Source organism: Myotis brandtii, unplaced genomic scaffold, assembly GCF_000412655.1.
Source record: "Myotis brandtii unplaced genomic scaffold, ASM41265v1 scaffold772, whole genome shotgun sequence".
Taxonomy (NCBI): domain Eukaryota; kingdom Metazoa; phylum Chordata; class Mammalia; order Chiroptera; family Vespertilionidae; genus Myotis; species Myotis brandtii.
Window position 1 is genome coordinate 321,794 of NW_005371090.1, and position 21,062 is coordinate 342,855.

A 21,062-nucleotide genomic window follows, 5' to 3' on the forward strand; every position below is an offset into this window, starting at 1 on the left:
TCAGGTGATCATCATGGCGAGGTTCCTCTTAGCCAGGTTCCTCTCTTTATTGTCCTTTTACATCTATATTTATACTATTTGATCTTAATCCTATCCATTCTATTCCAAAGGTTAGGGCGTTTCTTATCTCCAATTTTACTCATTTTTAACTGAGTTGTATTATAAGCTTTTTATGTTTCTGGATACATAATCATGATTTGCAAATATTTCCTCCTCACCTGTGGCTTATCTTTTATTTTCTTTACTAGAGGCCCGATGCATGAAATTCATGCAAGAGTAGGCCTTCCTTCCCCCGGCTGCCAGCACCGGCTTCCCTCTGGCCCGACTTCATCTGGAAGGTTGTCCAGAATGACGTCCAGTCTAATTAGCATATTACACTTTTATTGTTATAGATGGTATTTTTTGAAACATAACAGTTTTAAACTTACAAAGTTAATTTTACCAATTTTAAAATGGATCACGATTTTGGCATTATATCTAAGAGCTGTTAGCCTAAACCAAAGTCACAAAGATTTTCTTCAGTATTTACTTCTAGAAGAGTTATTGTTTTAGTTCTTAACGTTTAAGTCCATCATAGATTTTAGTTAAGTTTTATAAATGGTGCCAAGTAGAGGACTAATTCATATTTTTGCTTGTGGAAATCCACTTGTTCCAGTAATTCTCAACCATTTGTTGAAAAACTATCCTTTCTTCCATTGATTTGCCTTGACAACTTTGTCAAAAATTCATTGACCATAAATGTAACGGTGTACTTATCTCAGTTTCTTCCCATTGATCTACATATCTGTCTTCATGCCAATACCCACCAAGCCCCCAACCCCCAATGTTTACAGTCTCGTTTCTAGAAAAGAAAAACATACTCTATAGCCAACAGCCCCAGTGCTGCTTCTGGATCGCTGCCAACCCCTGTCTCACGGACTTGCCATACCACACCTGAAGATCTGAGATACTTAATGATTAAATCTTAGGATTTTAAAGTTGAAAATTTAACACTTATTTTGCTGATAAGGAATGTCAGGCTTCCCATAGTTGTTTTTCTAAGTTGAAGTATTGCGTCCCCTGCTATAACAGAAGCATGATATCTGTCTGGGGATAATATATTTATTACTACGGAGTCATTCTTCACAATTTTCTCTAACCCAGGCCCTGGCAGAGCAGGGTTTTGAAGAGGAAAAAAAAAGTTTAGAGTTACAGATGTACCAAAAGGAGGGTAATAAAAAAGGAAAGGAAATATAAGGTAGATGCCAAAAATAAAGGATACCTACTTGAAATTGTTGTATGAAGCTGGTATTCATTTTAGGTATGCTCCAGCATCTATAGTATACGTAGTTTCTGCATAGATACTGCTAAAACCACCTCTTGACCTGTAAGGGCTTATAGCCTTTCAGAATGGAGAATACAGAGTCAAGAATTCAGTTCTTTCAATGGTTTAGGTTTCTCTTTTTCATTTTTAATGCATTTTCATTTTTAAGGATATGATTACCAGAAGATACTGAAGAGAGATTCAGGGAGTAATAGAACAATTTCTAGATTGCATATTGAAAAATATGGGTTCTCTTCCCAACTCTGCTAATAATCAACTTTGAATCTTGGCAAATCCCTATTTTAAGTGGGTCTTCTTTGGGATTCTGATCATGGTCCAGTTCTCACTTTACATATTCCTTTATGTTTGATCTCATTCACTTCTATGACTTCACCTGCCATTTATGATCCATTGATTTTCAGTGTAGTAAAAACTGAATCTAAAAATGAAGGTTTGCCCTGGCCCGGTGACTCAGTTCAGTGTTGGAGTGTCATTGCACGCACCAAAAGTTAAGGGTTCAATCCCCGGTCGGGGTGTGTATGGGAGGCAACCAGTCACTGTTTCTCTGTCTCTCTCTCTCTCTCTCTCTCTCTTTCTCTATTAAAAAAATCAATAAACATATCCTCAGATGAGGATAAAAATAAATAAAAATACTGACTTATGGTAATATAAATTATTGTAACAAAAGAACCTAAATTTAAGCATGCTATAAAATCTTGAAGGATCCTCTTTGTGTTTATTCATTTAAATATCACCAGTGCTTTGAGGAAGTTAATAAAAGGGTTTTAATGTATGTACAGAACATCAGCAGACACACTTTAAAAAAATCACTAAAATGTAATTTTCTGAAGAGCTTCATTCATTGTTAAACTGCATCTATTTTTATATATTGGTTCTGACACTGAAATTCTAGAAGCAGATAAAAACACCTTTTTTTTTTCCCAAATAAGGAACTAAGATAGTCCTTTGACCCATCACAGTGATGCTCAGGTAAACAGATGTGCCAGGATGGTCCATAATTTCAATTTAGAAAAGAGGAGACCACTTCGCTACCGTTATTATTAATTTTTAATAATGAGAGATCACTAATTTTTTTTCTGTATCATCTTGTTAGTGACTGACTACAGGATTGTCATGGTCACTTTCTATCCTTATTGCGGCAGTGCCTTGCTCACCGTCACTTTGGACAGCACAAAATAACTGGGTTCTGGTATTGCCAAGGTCGGCATGTATTCAGGAAGTCTCTCCTAATAAAACCAGGTCTGATGTTTCTTCAACAGAAGCATCAGTATGTTTTCCTTTTAATAACCATAGTCACACTTTTCACCTTAGGTGTAATAGAAAAAATGTTACAATTGCTTGTTCCTTATTTGCTCTCGTTGGCCCTTCACTGTGGGACTGCTGTGTGTAGACCTTTCACCAGAATAGAAATGGAGAGAGAAACTCCTCCTTTGCTCTAATGACTAAGAGTCAAAACCGGCTTTCTTCATTTTTACATAAAAACATGTCTCTAAATTCCTACCTATTTAGACCTCCTTCCTAATCATAATCACCTCTCCCTGCTCAGAGTGAACATTTTTTTCTTCCTGCTAGAGTATTTAATTTACACACAAAGCAGTACATATTTTAAGAATTTCATTTCTGCTCTTTTGTTTCCTTTTTATTGAATTTATTGGGGTGACACTGGCTAACAAAATTATACAGGTTTCAGGTGCATCATTTCAGCTCTTTAGAATAAAACAGATGTAAAAGAGCATATTTCTAAAAGGGATTTTAAGTAAATTGATGAGAGCCGTGGCTGAAATGTTGGCCAGTGTTTGGTGTACTGTAGACTGTGAAAAAGAGCCCTTCTCAGACTGCACTTAAGGTGTTTGACTTCGTGACTTTTCTTTGAGTAAAGTGCTCTTATACATTCCTGTCGGATACTCACTAATCTCTCATTACTGTGTGCACCCCAAGAAGAATGTGCATGTGGTATCTGTTGGGGTCATTTCTGTTTTGAACCACCGATGGCTGTGCTGCACCAAGGCTCTGGGGCGTCTTGGGGAAGCCCATCAATCTAGGGCTGGTGATGGTAGAGGGTTACCAATTCTCTCAGCTTCTCCTGTATTAAGTTTAATAACTGTACCTAATTCTCTGCATTTGTCATTTGAGATGTTATATAGCATGAAATGTGTTCTATTCAGAAACTTGTAAGTAATGGAACTGAATTTATATCTGACCAGTTCAAAACTGATCTTCATTATCCTTTTGTTAATTCATGCTTTCTTAATGCACTCTTATCCACAGGATGAAGATGCTGGAATAAAAAGTAAAGTCCATTATATTGCCAAGGAGATCATGAGCTCAGAGAAAGTGTAAGTATCTAGTTTATGATTCAGAAGACCCTGTTTTCCCCATTGACTCATTTAAAACATTTCTTTCATTGCTGTTTTTTACAGGTTTGTGGATGTGTTAAAACTTTTGCATATTGTAAGTATCTGCTAATATTTTCTTGAAGTCTAAGACTATCTTCTTTTACATCTTTTCCTAGCCACCAAAATTTTCAACATAACTTAAATATACTTAAACTAATATGTATATACATGTATGTGCTTTCTAATATATGGTTTTATTTTTAAATACAGAAGTTTTCTAAAATGTGTGATATACCCAAATGATTTCTGAAAAATAGAGAGCCTTTATAACTTTATCTCCAAAGTCTTTATACTTTCTATCTTCATAATAATTTTCAAAGTGATAATATTTCTTCTTGGACATTTTCAGAAGTCTGCCATTAGTAGTAGAATTTTGTATTAGCAGTGTATACAGAATGTCATGATCAGTGTTCAGTTTTGTTCTCACTGAATAAGCTCATAAAAAGAGACTTAAAATAGACATTTTTACAGCTAACTTTTTACGTTCTAGTTTCAGTTTTTATAATTGTCGACTTGAACAAACCTGTTGGGAAACAATTAGGATATGTGTCTGGCTACATGTTCATTTTTCTCATGCACTCCTTTGTATCTGCAGGTTTTTACAAGTTTCATTACTCACTGGCAGCTAAAGTGCTTTTAGTATTACTTTATTCCAATTATATTTTGGCAAAATATTAGAACTTAACAGAAGAAAGGGATAAGGTAGAGGAAACAATGAAAAAAAAGAAATTGAAGTGAAACTTTGCTTAGATGGTGTAATTATTAACATCATTGGAAACTTAATTGCTGAGAAGTGGTAGGCTCACAAACTATACACACATTTATGTCTCTGCAAAAATGTCCTCCTTTTATTAGGCACACATGAAAAGTGGGTTTTACTTGGTGATTCACATTCACCAAATGATTCCCTTGTGTTCTATATTTGGTACAACAGAAACATGGAAGGCTAATTCCTGTGTGAAAAATATCTAGCTTTAGAAACATTTTCTAAAATAATTCTTAACAATACTAATTTTTGTGTGTGAGATATTTCCCTGTGAATAGTTTCTCACAGAACTCTTGACTATATTGGTATGTTTTCTTTTGTAATTCATTAAAGAATTATAACAATACTAGAGGCCTGATGCACAAAATTCGTGCAAGAATAGGCCTTCCTTCCCCCGGCTGCCGGAACCGGCTTCCCTCTGGCACCCAAGACCGGACTTCCCTCCAAGACCCAGGCTTCCCTCTGACCACTGGCAGGCACCTGGGACCTAGGTTTCCCTTGCAGCCCTGGCTACATCTGGAAGGTCGTCCGGAAGGACATCCATTCTAATAAGCATATTACGCTTTTATTATTATAGATTATTATAGATTTGATCACCCAGACACCTGATAGACATGTTTAAATAGGATCTCTCCAAGGAAATTTTAAGTATCTACAAGTCAGTTGATAAGCTGTATTGTTAATAGAGGCAAAAAATGTTATAGAGTCCAAAAAACTCGAGTTTGAACTTCAGTGCACTATTTCAGCTAATCTTGCACGGAATAGGTGTTGAAGATTTCGCTGTGAACAACATAGAGTCCCTGTCCTCATAGGGCTAAGAGTCTAGTGTACTGCTTCTCACACTATTGTGAGGGACAGGATTTAAAAATTTCCCATCCATGGTGGACCAAAACTTTTGTAAAATACAATAAAAATGTCATGGCCATAACAAATTGATATAAAAGTTTTATAATCCTTACTAGAGGCCTGGTGCACAAAATTCGTGTGTGGGGGGGGATGTCCCCTCAGCCCAGCCTGCACCCTCTCCAATCCAGAACCCCTCAGAGGATGTCCGACTGCCGGTTTAGGCCCGATTCCAGGGATCGGGCCTAAACCGACAGTCGGACATCCCCCGAGGGGTCCCAAATTGGAGAGGGTGCAGGCCAGGCTGAGGGACACCCCAACCCTCCATGCATGAATTTTGTGCACCACCACCTCTGCCTTCTGGCCTGGTCACCCCCAGCTGCCCCCCTCTGCTGGCCTGGTCACCCCTTACTGCCCCCCCTGCCAGCCTGGTTGCCCGCGCAGCCTGCTGTTCATTCGTTTGGTCATCCGTCACTAACCCCCCTGCCGGCCTGGTCACCCCACGCAGCCTGCTGTTCAGTTGTTTGGTCGTCCCTCACTAACCCCCCTGCTGGCCTGGTTGCCCCACGCAGCCTGCTGTTTGGTTGTTACTGTGACGGCATCCCGGAAAATTTGCATATTCCTCTATTATTAGTATAGATTCTTACTTTCTGACTAATATCTTTGCTGACCAATAACAATTCGTGGACCATACTTTGAGAAGCATTGACTTGGTAGATTCTGTTTCTTACCAGCTATGTGAATTTTAGAAAGTAGTTTAACCTTTTGGATCTAGCTTTTCTCATTTATAAAACTAGAGGCACGATGCACAGATTTGTGCATGGGTGGGGTCCAGCCGGCCCGCCCAGATCGGGCTGATTGGGCCAGGCCAGCCACAGGGAGGGGACACGGGTGGTTGGTTGGCCGACTGGCCCCGCCCCCTGGTCAAACTCCCAGTTGAGGGGACAATTTGCACATTAGCCTTTTATTATATAGGATGGGGATAAAAGTACCCATCTTTCAGGTTGTGAGGACTCAGTGAAGTAAGATGATGTGAAAGAGTCTAGCATTGCACATGGTGTACAGTAGATTCCCAACTTACCTTTCCATTACCCTCTTCTTTTCCATCTTCCATTTTAAGAGCATCAGTGAATGAGAAGCATTCATTCTATTTCCACACAGTTAACTTTTCATTTTTTTAGTGCCTTTTCCCCCCTGTACTAAAATTTCATTTTAATGAAGGAAGTTCTGATTCTAGTAGGCAGGGAGGCAGTTAAAAGCTTTACCAGTTTATTTATTTGGTTAATTAAAAATATATGTTCTGTTTTTACCTATATATTTTTGAAACAAATCATAAAAATGGATAATCAGACCGATTTCCCTAGATGGTCTTGGGCTCTTCCCAGCTGATGTTGAACAGAGTGAGTCATTCATAATCCACATTAACTTGTATATTTTCAAAATCTCCTAAGCCTTTAATGTCAGGGTGAGAATAGATCATCTGCTGACCTCATGTTAACATTCTGTCTGGTGTGTGCAAGTGTTAACTCAGCAGAACCCAATTCTAATGGGTGTCATAACAACAGGGCATTAACCAGGTGTGAGCCTTACTAGGAAGGGCTTGTGACAGATAATGCGGGTGAGGCCAAGGGCATCTTTCTTCCTTCCAATATTCCCACCATGCCATTAAAGCTCATATTTACTCCTCTACCAAAAGTACTCCATGAAGGTAGCACAGGGGCCCTTTAACCTGAGTCCTGCTATCTGATTTAATCTAAATGAGTTAACTTCTGTTATATGATAGAATATGACTGATTTAAAATATGTAAATAACATGCTTTAGATAATCCAGTGGGTGTTTTTTTGGAAATCAGCCAGCTATCCAAGTGGCTTGGAAGAAGCTATTGTTTCAGTTATACATAATTTCCCATGAATAGTTTTCCATATTAGAGTCTAGAATAGGTTAATAGATCTTTCTGTGATGACAGAAATGTTCAATATTGGTGTTGTCACTATGGCAGCCATATCTAAAAAAAATGTTAATATGTCCCTGTAGCTTACTAACACTTCTTTGTTCGGAATTTTGTAAATAACTAGGTGAAATAGATCAGAGGAAAAAAATTTTTAATCTAAACAAATGAATCTCATCATTTTAGTTATTACACTGAGAGGAATAGACTTGGGTGAAAGGCAAACGATTTAAAATATACTTAAAATTTTAAGAGCCAGTATACTCAGTTGAGGGCTTTGATTCATCTACCTGATGTTTGTGGGGGGAAAAAAAATTGCACCTGCAGAGGCAATGGCAAGACTTTATAATTACTGTATTATGTGGTACATACTCTTAAGTATATACCATGAGCTCCTGAACTTTGAACTGGATTTAAAAAGAAAAAAAAAAGGTCAAATGTGCATATTGTCTCTAAGTCAATACTCTGATGAGTCCAAAGAGAAAGGCGATTCCTAAAAGTCAATCTTTCCCATTTCAAAATGGTAGTGCTGTCCATATAGCTGCAAAAGCCAGAAAACTAGAACTTGGTCTTCATTTCTCCATCTCACTTACTTCTCCAGCCAACCCATAGCAAATCCACTGATTCGACTTCCTTTTTCCTTTGGCCAACTTATCAAATCTCTTAATCAACAGCCTCCTAATTGGGCTTCCTATTTCCATTCTTGCCTCCCTTCCAATATGTTCCTTATATGATTTTTTTTCCTTTTAAAATTTTAAGTGATTTTCTTAAAATACAGAGTGTCCCCCCAAAATGTATACATGCACCTTTGAATAATTATAAAGGCAGGGTTTATTAAAATACATTTCATTTTCAAAATTGAGCTGTTAGCTGTTGAAGTGTGTATACATTTTTGGAGGGACACCCTGTATATATTAGAGCATGCCACTCCTCTGCTTAAAATCCTTTAAGTGACTCCCAATCCATTAAAAATAAAGTCCAAGCTATTTACCACGACCTGTAAGTAGGACAACCATATGTCCTTGTCTACTTTTCACAGTCCTGGTTATTGTCGTGGCATAATATTAATAGAACTCCTTTTCACTGTCAAAAATGATCTGGTTTGGACAGTAAATTATGGCCCAGCCTATAAGGTTCTGTGGCCTCTGGTAGTGAGATGAGATACTGTGGAAGGGTGGCATTCTCTCACCATTGACCATATTCTGGTCATAAGGGGCTCCTTTCAGTTTTTGTTTAGCACTTAAGGTTATTCCTGCTCAGAGCTTTTCCTAATGCTGTTTCCTGGAATGTTTGTTCTTCCTTCATTTTGATCATAGCTAGTTTTTTCTTTATCCTTCCAATCTGGGTTTAATGTGACCTCCTTAGAAAGCTCTTTTTTGACCATCTTTTCTCTTTAACTCCCCTTGTTTGTTTTCTTCTTGGCTGTAAATATATAATTTGTATACTTGTTTACCTATTTAGTGTTTTCTCTACTAAAATGCTATTATATTGTATATAAATGCACATTTTAAAGATAAAACACCTTAGACATCTAACATAATTAAGTACAAATGATACAGTGTGTTTTTTGGCTTTGTTATATTATTTGCTCTCTGGTGGGAGACTGATTTAATAAACAACTCTGTACATTTATTTCGTAAATGTCCAGGCAGCATGATTAAAAATATATTTTTAAAGGGAATGATCAGAGCTTGGAGGTCTTTTGGACAAAGATGGATTGGTTAAGTAATAGTTAAAAGGTACTAGTAATGAAGCATTTGTTACACTAATTTCTTTAGTTTGGGGGATACATTACTTTGAAAATTTGAGAGGCTCTCAGTAAGTCCATAGAGTTGGCAAAGCTTCTTAGATATCTAGATGTGTATTATTAGTAAATAAAATATATCTTTTTTAATGCATTATAAAAAGAATAATAGAAGGGTTTCTCATAGAAGCCTCTAGTTTTTCCCATGTTCTGAATACACCCTATTTTTTTGAATCTTGTGAACCATTTAATTATCATTTAGTTTTAGTTGTAAAGAATCCTCCTTAAGTGTCTACTGACATGGTTTCCAAACCTTCACTTTTGAGCAGCTTCCTTTATGTGAGGACCATGCTTCACTGAATGAAGTTCTTTGTTAAGGGCACCTTTGTCTCCCTGCTGAGATGTGGGTTTCCCCACCTTGGTTTGGTATTTCCTTCACTTTATAGGCCACTGTCTCAGAGCTTCCAGGAACTTGTGGATCTTAAATGACGTTCATGTGTTCATTTAAATTAACCAAATCTCTCATTAAATTAATGGCCTTCTAGTGAGTACTCTCTATGTGCCTTTTACCATGCTAACTATGTTATATAAATTATTTATTTTAATTCTCGTAACAGCCCTATCAAATAGATGTTATTTTTATTTTTTAAATGAAGAAAGTAAGCTAACTGCCAAAAGTAACCCACTACTAAACGGCAAAGCCAGACTCTAACTCAGGTCTCTCTCAGCCCTTGTACTTAGTGAATTGTTCAGAATTTGATTAAAAATTGTTTCCTGAAATCCCTACCATACTGGAGAGGGTATAGTTGTTTTTTAGTGTAGAAGCTTGTTTTCAGAATTCTTTCCGTTGGCCCAGGAAATCATAGTATTTATCTTTTAAAGATGAGAATGAAGGTAGATATTGATCATTTAGGATATATTATGATGATTACTTGTTAATGTTATTAAGGGGTTTGGAGACTTGAGATAAAGGATTGATGTCAGTTGTATTTTACACAGTTTTGCTTCAACGATTATGCACAATAATAGACCTGAGCATAAAGAGAAGTAGAAATACTTTCATTGGGAAAATATTTTTATTTAAAAACAAAGTCAACTTATTAATATGGGGACTTTCCCCCTCTACTTTTACTTCATAGTTTCACACTCATTTCTGCATATTTATCAAAGCTCTTTGACCTTAGCAGCTGCTTTGCTTTTGCTTAATATGAAGTGATTTTTAATGCCCTTCATGAAGGCAGGGAGCCCTGCAGAGTTCCCTGTCTGCCCATATGTCCATCTGGTCTTTGTAATTCATTGTATCCTAGCAGTGGTTAAGTAATGCCCTGAGGTCAGGAGCCCAGGCAGGACAGCTGGTAATTAAGTCACTACTTCTCTTTGCCACTGGAGTTATAAAGCCTGACCCAAGGAACAAGGCCATCTGTTTGGTGTGTTATTGCCTTAGATGTTCATACTTGATTTTATTTGCATTGATTTTTGCTGAGTTCTTACCAAAGTGATCAGAACTGAACTAAAGCTAGTGTGTTCATACCTCAAAGGAGCTAAGTTTTTTAAAGTTGATCTGGTCCTTATTTTAGGTTTTCTGGGAATTATGAAGAAAAATTGTATGGTATGTTTTATAATTTAGAAACCCATTTCTATTTCTAAAAATTCCAAATTGAACAAGCATGTGGTTATTGTGCCCAGAAGCTAGAGTGCAAGTGGTTCGGTGGGTTTTATGTTAGGAGATTAGACTGACATTATGTAGTTGATATCAGTAAAGTCTGTCACTTTATCACCCCTTTTATTTTAATTACCCAGCCTTTTCAGTGTGAAAAAGTATATCTGGATCTAATTTTTGAAGTGCCAGGCCTGTGGTCTTGCATCCTCACTGATTTAGTCAATTTAGATTCTTCTGCCCCAAAATAACTTTACTTCTGGCTTTTGTGTCATCACACTTTCCCAAATTATCCTGGATGTTAGCATTTAGAAAAATAACTAGACACATGTTGTGATCATCCTTTCTATTTTTTTTTTTTAAAAAGATATTTCGCCCTAGCCGGTTTGGCTCGATGGATAGAGCGTTGGCCTGCAGACTGAAGGGTCCCAGGTTCGATTCCGGTCAAGGGCACATGCCCGGGTTGCAGGCTCGATCCCCAGTTGGGGGTGTGCAGGAGGCAGCCAATCAGGGATTCTCTCATCATTGATGTTTCTAACTCTCTCTCCCTCTTCCTTCCTCTCTAAAATCAATAAAAATATATTTAAAAAATAATAATAAAATAAAAAATAAAAAAAGACATTTCCTCCTTTCAGTGACACCAGTCCTAGAAATGGTTGAGGTTCATGAAGAGCTGAGAATTAAACATTCTGTGTGTCATTCCTGTGTGAACATCTCGCACTGGGACCATAGTACATTATTTTCAGGGGATGATGGCCCAAGAGGTGAGGGAATGAGATTGAGGCCAGGGCTACCATGCATAGTTATGAAAGCCATGAGTTGTGAGTAGGGCCTTTGGTGTAAGTTGGATTGACCTGGCGTGAGGGATGCTGTGCCCTTTTCCATTTTCAAAAAGGTACCACAAAGACCAGTGATTGTCCTGGTAGTGCTTGCTTAGAATATGCCACTTTCTGAGGCTTAGGGATAATTTCTAATAGATAGCTGGATATTAATTCTCTAAATCCCTATAGTTTCTATTCAGTGTCCTTCATTTGCTCTTTTAATTATTAAATTTCTGTTTTATTCTTACAGGCTAATTTTGAAAAAAGATATTATGGGCCATTAGTTCATCCAGAGCGGCCTATGCCATCCACTATACTAGTAGTACCGGGAAAAGGAAAGTTTTGCCTGGTAATGCAACTGGGGCCTCCAATTAGAGGCAGCCATCTCACTGGTCAGCCCAGTGTGGATTTATTTGACTGGTCTCTGTTGAATGTGTCTTAAATAAACAAGTTTCCTTTTTGGCAGTGGTGGCAGATGTGTGGAATGCAGAGTCTGGCAAAAGCTGTGTCAAACAGGGTCCTTAAGCTAGTTAGCAGCTAATGTCTGCTGTCACTGTCATGACTGAGGAAATACCTTCCAACTGGAAAACAAAGGTCACCCTGCTTCCAAGGGACAAACATATTCATCATTTAGTCTACCAGAGAAAAGGCCAGTGCTTACTGCTTTGTTGAACAAGGAACTCATGTCTAAATTATATTAATTGTTAAACTAGTAAAAAAAAAAAATATACTGTAGAGGATGTTTACCTGTTGTGCTTTGAATACATTTACAATTGAGGAAGTAATTCATGATATATACGTATATTCTAATGTTCTGCATGATGGAAAAATCTAATGACTTTCAAAAGTGTTAAGTGGCCCTATTTTCTCTTAGTAGATGTTGAGTGCTGATAGAAGCAAGCTGTTGGGAGGTGGAATTTGGCCGATAGCCATTTAGTTTCTGGAGATGTTTTGTGTGGTTTTCTGGATTGGAGTTTATACAACTTAGGAATTCTTTATTTTCTATTACAGTAATTAGTTGTAAAAGTAGCTCTTTAGTTACTGGTGTAAGTAGATGGTTCCTTTGGGCTAATGTGACCCTTGGGCAGATAAAGTTAGTCCCAGGTACTAAGGTAGAAGTGAAGGTGTTTGTTTTTGGTTAGCAAAAGAGGATTTGACTTATCTAAAATAGCCATACCTTAGAAAAGGAATCCTTTTATCTACTTTTAAATTACTTATGGGGTTTTTATCCTTCACAAGAAGCATAAGAAATACTTATGCTTACTATATGTATGTTGGAGGAAGGTGTTGAAGGGCTCAGGGGAAAAATCAGTATTTTTGTTTGTTTGTTTGCTTGTTTGTTTGACCCAGTGAATCGCTGAAGGGAAAGCAGGTGGAAATAAAGGCAACGGAAGATAAAGTCTGATAGGAGTCTGGTTTATTCAACCATTGCTTTAAGGTTTTAATTAAACCTATTGTTTCTAAGAAGGAACAGTATTTGTTTTTGAATCCTCAGGATTGTGGAAGAGATCCCACTATTGTTTTACTTATATCTTGAGGTCTACCCTCCAGGGATAGTGAAATCTAGGCACATACCAGTTAATTTTTATGTAAACTGTACATATACTGAAACTAAACAATAGTGACAAAAAAGTCAGACTTCAAATTCTAAATGTTATCTGTTAGATAATCTACAATTTATACCTAGATGAAGTGCTCCTCAATTTAACAAATTATCTATTATCCTAAATATGACAGAATTTAGAAGGTGAATAAAAAGATTTTCCTGCGGCCCCTCTCAGAAATTTTCATCTGTAGCTCAGTAGCTAGAATTAGATGGGTCATATGGCCATCCCTAGCTGAAAAGGAATCTGAAGAGAAAGCATTTTTTAGCTGGGCATATTGTCCTTCCCTCCCTGAAAAACAAAAACAAAAGCAACCTAGAAAGAACATATTACATTCATTGTTAAGAGACTGTCACTGGTTTTCTTCAGAAACTTTATTTTTTTGCCTCAATCATACCTAGATTTCCCTTTGGTATACTATTCTGGACAGTTTAATTTTTTTCTTTTAACCAATGAGTGAAAAATGTCCAATAAAATGAAACCTTTTTGTAAGAAAATCATTTTGTTCAAATAACTTTGGAACAGATTAAATGCATTGTTATTTGGCGTTAATAATGAAAAAGATGAGGAAAATGAAGGTAGTTCAAGGAAGCACAGTAAACCAAGAGTGAAGGAGGTCTTAAATCCAGTATTCTCTGATTATCAAGAATGTGTCATCCTTCACATGCTTCACCTAGAATGCTCCAGTTGTTGGGAAGTGGTTACTGAAAGTAGACAAAGGGATTCTTCCAGAATAAATTTAGCTAAGATTTCCTGGAGGCTTTTAAAATAGATTGTGTTCATATTGCAGTATTGGAATAATTTTAGACTCTACTTAGAGTTGCAATACAGTTTCTAAACATGCCCTTGAGTATAACTGGAGAGCAAACCAAAAGATTTAAGAGCAATATCACACAGACTGCTTTAAAATCAAGTATCTACCCCAGTCACTTTGTATTAAAAAAACAAAACAACAAAACTCTCTAGGTAAGTGGGATAGAAGGAAGTGTATACTTTTCAACTTCTAATTCTACAAGGGGAACACAGTTTTGCAATTTTTGTTGTTTTAGGGAATACGATGACTAGGGTAAAAAGTTTTTTCAGGTTATATGTGTACCTGTATTGTTTTTCTCCTCTGAACTGTAATAGGATTTCCGGGATGCTGTTGCTCATGCTTCCAGACAACTTGGGAAACCAGTGATTGAGGACCGGATCCTAAATCAGATCCTATACTACTTGCCTCAGCTGTACGAGCTCAACCGGGATCTCCTGAAGGAACTAGAGGAGAGAGTGTCGAACTGGTAAAAATGAGCTGACCTGCTTTCCTAGGGTTTCCAATTTTAGATGAAGCTGTAAGCCAGAAGGGCCCATAATCAGCCAATTTAACTTTTTATAGGTGACCTTTGATAATCAAGAATTTTGAGATTGTTTAGTTGATATTTTCACATTGGAAAACATTTTTTTAATGTTTTATCTATCTGTTCTGGAGCTTCAAGTCATGAAATTTCCTTGTGTTTTGGAAAAGAGGCCATTCACTGAGATAAATTGATGATTTGGTTGGTTGGTTTAGAAAATTTGCATGTGTCTGACATCATTGTAGATGCTGTAGATTTCAGGACAGGTGAAGGATACCAAATAGTCAAGAGCTTCCATTGGGTGTAGAAACTTTGGTGACAGCTTCAGAAATATGTTGAAAGTTTGGTCTAAGGGATTGAATTTATTGTTGAAATCCATAGGGAACCCACAGTGATTTGAATAACAAAACAGTATCACATACTTTCATGATCACAATTTCCCTCTAAACTCTCTTTATTTATAATCCAGAAAAATACCACTGCCTATTTTAGAAATATCATGTCTCTGCTTGTTTGGGAAAATATGCTAAATAAGCAATTACTTAGCAGCAGTTTACAAGCATAAAGCAAAGTTAAGGTCTGAGGAATGACTAAAAGGTAGTTTTTAAAGTCATGGTAGAAAGAAAATGTATTTAAATAGCTACTGTACATACTTAATCATTCTTATAAAAATTAGCTTTAAAATAATCTGAAGTGACCTAGGATGTGCATATTTATGCAAGCAGTGGAAGCTTAAATATCTTTTTTGCGTGTACTAAAGTTTTCTCAGGTTTAGATCTGTATTAAAATATTAAGCATCCCTAAGAGACAGATTAACTTAAGGGACAACTAGAACAACAACTCTGGCAAAAGCTATATTTATTACTAACAAGGGATAAGATATATCCTACTTATTAAAATATTTTTCTTTAAGCGTTTTTTGAATCAAGACATTCTTTGGTGTTAATAGACTTTCTGAAATAACATTTATTTTATACTGGCTTTTAATAACAATGATGAAACCTTTCATTTCTGTGTTCAACAAGTTTTGAATACCTAGTATGTGCTAATCAGCACTCTAAGCATGCTAGGCATATCACAGCACACAAAACATATAAGTCTCTTACTCTCATGGAGCAAACGTTTTAGTGAGGGAAGCACCAGACAAACATACAAACACACACACACACACACACACAAAAACTAGTTAGAAGCAGTTTCTGATCTGCATATATGTAAAATAGGATCATGTGTTAGTGAATGAAGATTGGGTGGCTAAGGAAGGCCCTCTAAGAAGGCAGCACATTGAAAATGACATCTGACCAAAAAGGAGCGGCCAGCCTGGGTTCCATATCTCCAGGCTTGTGAAACCATTAATACAAGTTTTGAAAGTGGTTATGGATTCTCTGTGTCAAAAGACTATGAAGGAAGCCAATGTGGCTGGAGAGTAAAGAGAAAGAGGAAGAGAAGGGTAAGATGGGTCAGCAAAGTATGAGCAGTGGCACCTGTGGGGCTTCGTAAGCCTCTCAGACAAGGAGTTTATTTTTCTGCTAGAGCCAAGGAGATTATTGGAAGTCACATGATATATGTTTTTATACTCTGGCTGCACAAAGAATGGCATGGTAGAAGCAGGGAGACCATCTTGTTGGCAGAATCCTGGCAAGATGTGATGTTGGCAGTGGAAATGGTAAAGAGTAGCCATTTGGGGATATGTCTCACAAGAAGAGAAAAGAGATAAGCTGATGCTTGAATATGGGACTCTGCTCATTGGACATGTTTTGGATACATTAATGACTCTTTATATTTTTGTGTATCTCTTTATCTTTAGGACAGAACAACAAAGAATTGCTGATATCTTTGTAAAGAAGGGGCCATATCTAAAAATGTATTCCACATACATCAAAGAATTTGATAAGAATATAGCTTTGCTGGATGAGCAGTGCAAGAAAAACCCAGGTTTCGCTGCTGTTGTTAGAGAATTTGAGGTATTTTTGCTACCATCTAATGTTGAGCTTTTGTTTGTTTGCTTTAAAGTTTTAATCTGCAGTCATTGAAAATAAACCTTGCAAACAGAAAGATATTAAAATATAATCCCTTCAAAATCAAAGAGGGAGTTGAACAAATTCAATAGAACTCAAACAGTGTCTACAAGATTTAATTTTGGAAATCTGTTATTGCACATTTGAATATTTTAAAGTCTCTTTTTTGTGTGTGTGTGGTAAAATATTCAAAAAATGAAACTTAAGCCTCTTAACCATTTTTAAGTGTACATTCATTTTGTTATGCAACCAACCTCCAGAACTGTTTTCATCTGCAAAACTGAAGCTATACCCATTAAACAACCACTAACTCCCCATTCTCTGTTTCCTCAGCCCTTGGCATCCACCATTCTACTTTCTGTCTCTGTGAATTTGACTACTCTAGAGAACACTTCTTATTTTTAACTAAACTTTTCCCTTTATTCTTATAACAACTAATCTATAATCATGAATGGAAATATAATTTTTTCCCTTTAGATAAATAAATAACATAGTTTTAGTGTCACTGTTAAGAAAAATGAATAGTATTTTTATTGCCAAAGCTTTGTGTTTTGTCTCAAAGCTGTGAGGGTACAAGCCTGATTTGGTTTGTTATAAACTGATATAATGCTTCTTTTTTAAAAAAAATAATTTTTAACTACAGTTTTACTTAAGTCTTCTCCCCTAATTTTAGGTAAAATTACTATATGCTTTAGTGATTATTTCTCTGCTTTGAAACTAAAAATTTTAGTGAATTCCAGTCACACAAAAATAGAAAAATTTTAGCTGTATTAGGATATTGCTGATTTTGCCCCGAATGGTTAACTCAATTGGTGGGAGTGTTGTTCCGATACACCAAGGTTGCTGGTTTGATTTCTGGTCAGGGCACATACAAGAATCAACCAAAGGATGCATGGATACGTGGAAGAACAGATCTCTCTCTCTCTCTCTCTCTCTCTCATCATTAAATACAAATTAAAAAATAATAAAAGGAGCTCCTTAGGAAAAAAAAGATACTGCTGGTTTCTAATTTGTACAGTAGGCAAGAAAATAACCAGGTCATATGTTAATTTTTAGTCTGTAAAATACTTACCAAATATAGTTTTATCAAAAAACAATTCAAATGAAAACCAGCCATTCCCTTTTCTTTCTTACTTCTAATGTACTTTGCAGGTTTCAAACGGCATTGTAAGGCAACACAATTTTTTAAAAAAACAAGGCTGTGTAGAATTAAATTTACTTTAAATTAGTAGCATGTGTGCTTTAAAAAACACACACAAATAATTAAACTTTAAAATTGTTTGTAGTCTTTTTTTACTTCCTTTTTACCTCTCTGCTAATGTCTTCACACTATTAAGAAAGGAAGTGTGATGTACATAGTTATGGAACTGATAATTGACCCAGGTTTTCATCGGGTTCAAGGAGTAGTTCTGTTGCTTTAGCAGAGAAAAACACACCATAAGATGGGAAAGTTAGCTGTTTGGGTTAATGGTGCTTGCATGATAGATGCTTTCTTAACATGCATTATCATATAATTTCAGAATTATTTTGTGTACCAGAACTTGGAGGTGCATATTTAGAAAAAAATAAAACAATCTGAACAAATCTGGGGGGGGGGAAACGCAGAAAAAAAACCTCTTCCCCATCCACCTGATCTGTATAAGAAGTGCAGGATATCTTTGGATGAGGGACATTTTCACTTGGCCATTGTGATGCCACCTCACAGTAAATAACATAGTTTTAGTGTCCTGTGTTGGAGAATGGGGTGGGGCTTAGGAATGGACAGAACTGTCTATTGTATACACCAAGAAAAGAGCTTTAAAGGCAGAATCAAATGTCCTTGCAGTCAAGTCAGATGGTTCTGAATCAAATGTTTTTATATCCACTGTGATTTGGGGTCTGTCTCTTATAGACAATCATCTAAGAAAGTTTTATATTCTTCAGACTTATTAGAGAAAAGATGCCTAGCAAGGCTACTTTTCAGGTGATCTTTAATTTCTGCAGTTCTCTGCAGTATGAACCATTGTCATTATGAGTATATTGATAGGCTCTGATTATTATTTGAATCCATTTCCCAGTAGGTTTATTTCTGCCAACTTACTTTGGGGGACATGCATTGTCTTCTTGTTCAAAGGTTTTGTTTATGTTTATGAATATACTAGAGCAGTGGTTCTCAACCGTCTGGCCCTTTAAATACAGTTCCTCATGTTGTGACCCAACCATAAAATTATTTTTGTTGCTACTTCATAACTGTAATGTTGCTACTGTTATGAATCGTAATGTAAATACGTGATATGCAGGATGGTCTTAGGCGACCCCTGTGAAAGGGTCGTTTGACTGCCAAAGGAGTCGAGACCCACAGTTTGAGAACCACTGCACTAGAGGCCCAGTGCACAAAATTCATGCACTGGTAGCGTCCCTAGCGGCTGCATTGGCAAATGCTTTTCTCAGTGGCAGCTGCTGAGTAGGATGGGCTCTAAATTGGCCTAACATGCAGCCACCACTCTCTGTATGTGAGGGCTGTGAACAAGTTTTCCCTGAGTCAGTGATTTGAGAGACTTATTAACCTATGGGAGAGGGTGGACTACGTAATGAATTGGCTATAGTTTCACGCTCAGCATCATAGGTACAGCTTAAAATAAAGGGAATTTCTCTGTGAATTCCCTTCTAGAGCTGCTGGCTATTTAAAATTTGCCTTCCTTGGCACCTGAATCTGGTCCTGCTTCTTAGAAAAATGCTTGTGTTTATATTGGATGCCTTTTCCTTTCAGATGAGCCCACGCTGTGCTAATCTGGCCCTCAAGCACTACCTGCTCAAGCCAGTTCAGAGGATCCCCCAGTACAGGCTGCTGCTAACAGGTGGGCGTCTCTGGCAGTTTACCTCTCTTTTTCTATCACTCCAGTCACCCCTATACCTAATATATGGATTTATAGATTGCTTAGAACCCTGCATGTACATTGCCTGAACCTTAGTTCTTTGGTCATCCCTGTGTGCATTCTCTGCTTTGGGCGTTTATATTCCTTTTGCTTAGAACTTTTTTTACCATCCCATTCCTACAACCCTGCATCATTTTACCTGATTAATATTAACCACAAGGAAGGTACTATCCCAGCCACTCAACAAGGAGGTTAGAGGGTTATTCCCACATATATTTAAATCAACTATCATAGCCTCAGGCACTTCAGAAGGTTGTAATAAGGCAGGGGTTGGAAACATCCAAGCCTGCAAGCCATCTAAGGCCCTGCCAAGGCATTAGGGGTAAGTTAATTAAATATTTGACCAAATATAGCAGACTCATTTTTAAAAAAAATACATTTTATTGATTTTTTTACAGAGAGGAAGGGAGAGGGATAGAGAGTTAGAAACATTGATTAGAGAGAAACACCGATCAGCTGCCTCCTGCACGCCCCCTACTGGGGATGTGCCCACAACCAAGGTACATGCCCTTGACCATAATCGAACCTGGGACCCTTCAGTCTGCAGGCCGAGGCTCTGTCCACTGAGCCAAACTGGTCAGGGCAGCAGACTCATTTTTTTTTAAAATTAAATCTTTATTGTTCAGATTATTACAGTTGTTCCTCTTTTTTCTCCCTATAGCTCCCCTCCACCCTACTCTTGTCCTGCCTCAGGCCTTCACTGCACTGTATCTATGGGTGTGCATACATGCAAATAAGTTCTTTGGTTAATCTCTTTCCACCCACCCCCCTTCCCTCTGGAGATTCATCAAAAATTATTTTAAATAATTAAAAGTGTAAAAGAAGTTATGGGAAGACAATTAGAAATAGTAGTTGTACTGTACATTTTGTTCATTTGTAGAAATAGGAATGGGACCAAAAAGACATAGAAATGAGTATTTTAACAAATACTCAAAAAAATTTTCTCTCTCATTAGTATAAACAGCCATGCATCTTACTCTAATATTGAATGGTCATTATTAGAGACATAAGGTCTTAAATACCAGTTTTAGAAATAGATGTCATAAGACTTACCATGTAGTAAAATTCATAGTAGCCTTAAGGAGAAGTATAAGAGCACCACTACTGAATGGTCATATATAAATCTGTGGATAGAAATCATAGACGATAAGGGTTTCCAACCACATACAGAATGTTTTTCTTCATTTGTTTGTTTGGTTCCAAAGAAGGGATTTACTTACTAAGAATTAAATTGCAGCTCCAAGTTATTTAATAAAGAGTTTTTACAAAATTACTAAAGTTTGTTTGCAATTTTGAGTAAATGATTTTACATCCCACCACTCTTAAGTAAGAAAGAATGAATTATAATTCTACGTTGCTTTCTAGTTTACCTAAAGCTTTAATTCCATGATCTCTGGGGCCTAAAAGTATCTGCCCATTTCTAGAAAATGACAACTGATATCCTCATATGCACCCTTGAGCTTTTTGTCTGCAGCATGAGTCAAATCAGAAGACTATAGGAGAAACTTTCTTAACAAAGCAACCAAAAAAGCAAAGGGACAGAATTATTCTTTGGATGTAAAAAATTCTCCTCAGAATCAGTCCTCTGTGCATTCACTTGTGGTTTATGTAGTTATGACTCAATTAAATTATATTAACTGCCCCATGCAAAGAATTATTTTATGTTCCCTCCTTTGTCTAAAATATAACTC

General features: G+C 36.9%; 1 protein-coding gene across 2 annotated transcripts in view; it reads left to right on the forward strand.

Annotated features, from left to right (window-relative positions):
* The window catches only part of FGD6 (FYVE, RhoGEF and PH domain containing 6), a 125,353-nt gene that overhangs the window by 53,514 nt on the left and 50,777 nt on the right, over nucleotides 1-21,062 (forward strand). For both annotated transcript variants that reach the window (XM_014530757.1, XM_005883156.2), the window contains 5 exons: nucleotides 3,593-3,660; nucleotides 3,745-3,775; nucleotides 14,233-14,384; nucleotides 16,246-16,402; nucleotides 19,206-19,293. In XM_014530757.1, the coding sequence (XP_014386243.1) occupies nucleotides 3,593-3,660; nucleotides 3,745-3,775; nucleotides 14,233-14,384; nucleotides 16,246-16,402; nucleotides 19,206-19,293 (496 nt within the window). The remainder of the gene's footprint in view (nucleotides 1-3,592; nucleotides 3,661-3,744; nucleotides 3,776-14,232; nucleotides 14,385-16,245; nucleotides 16,403-19,205; nucleotides 19,294-21,062) is intronic.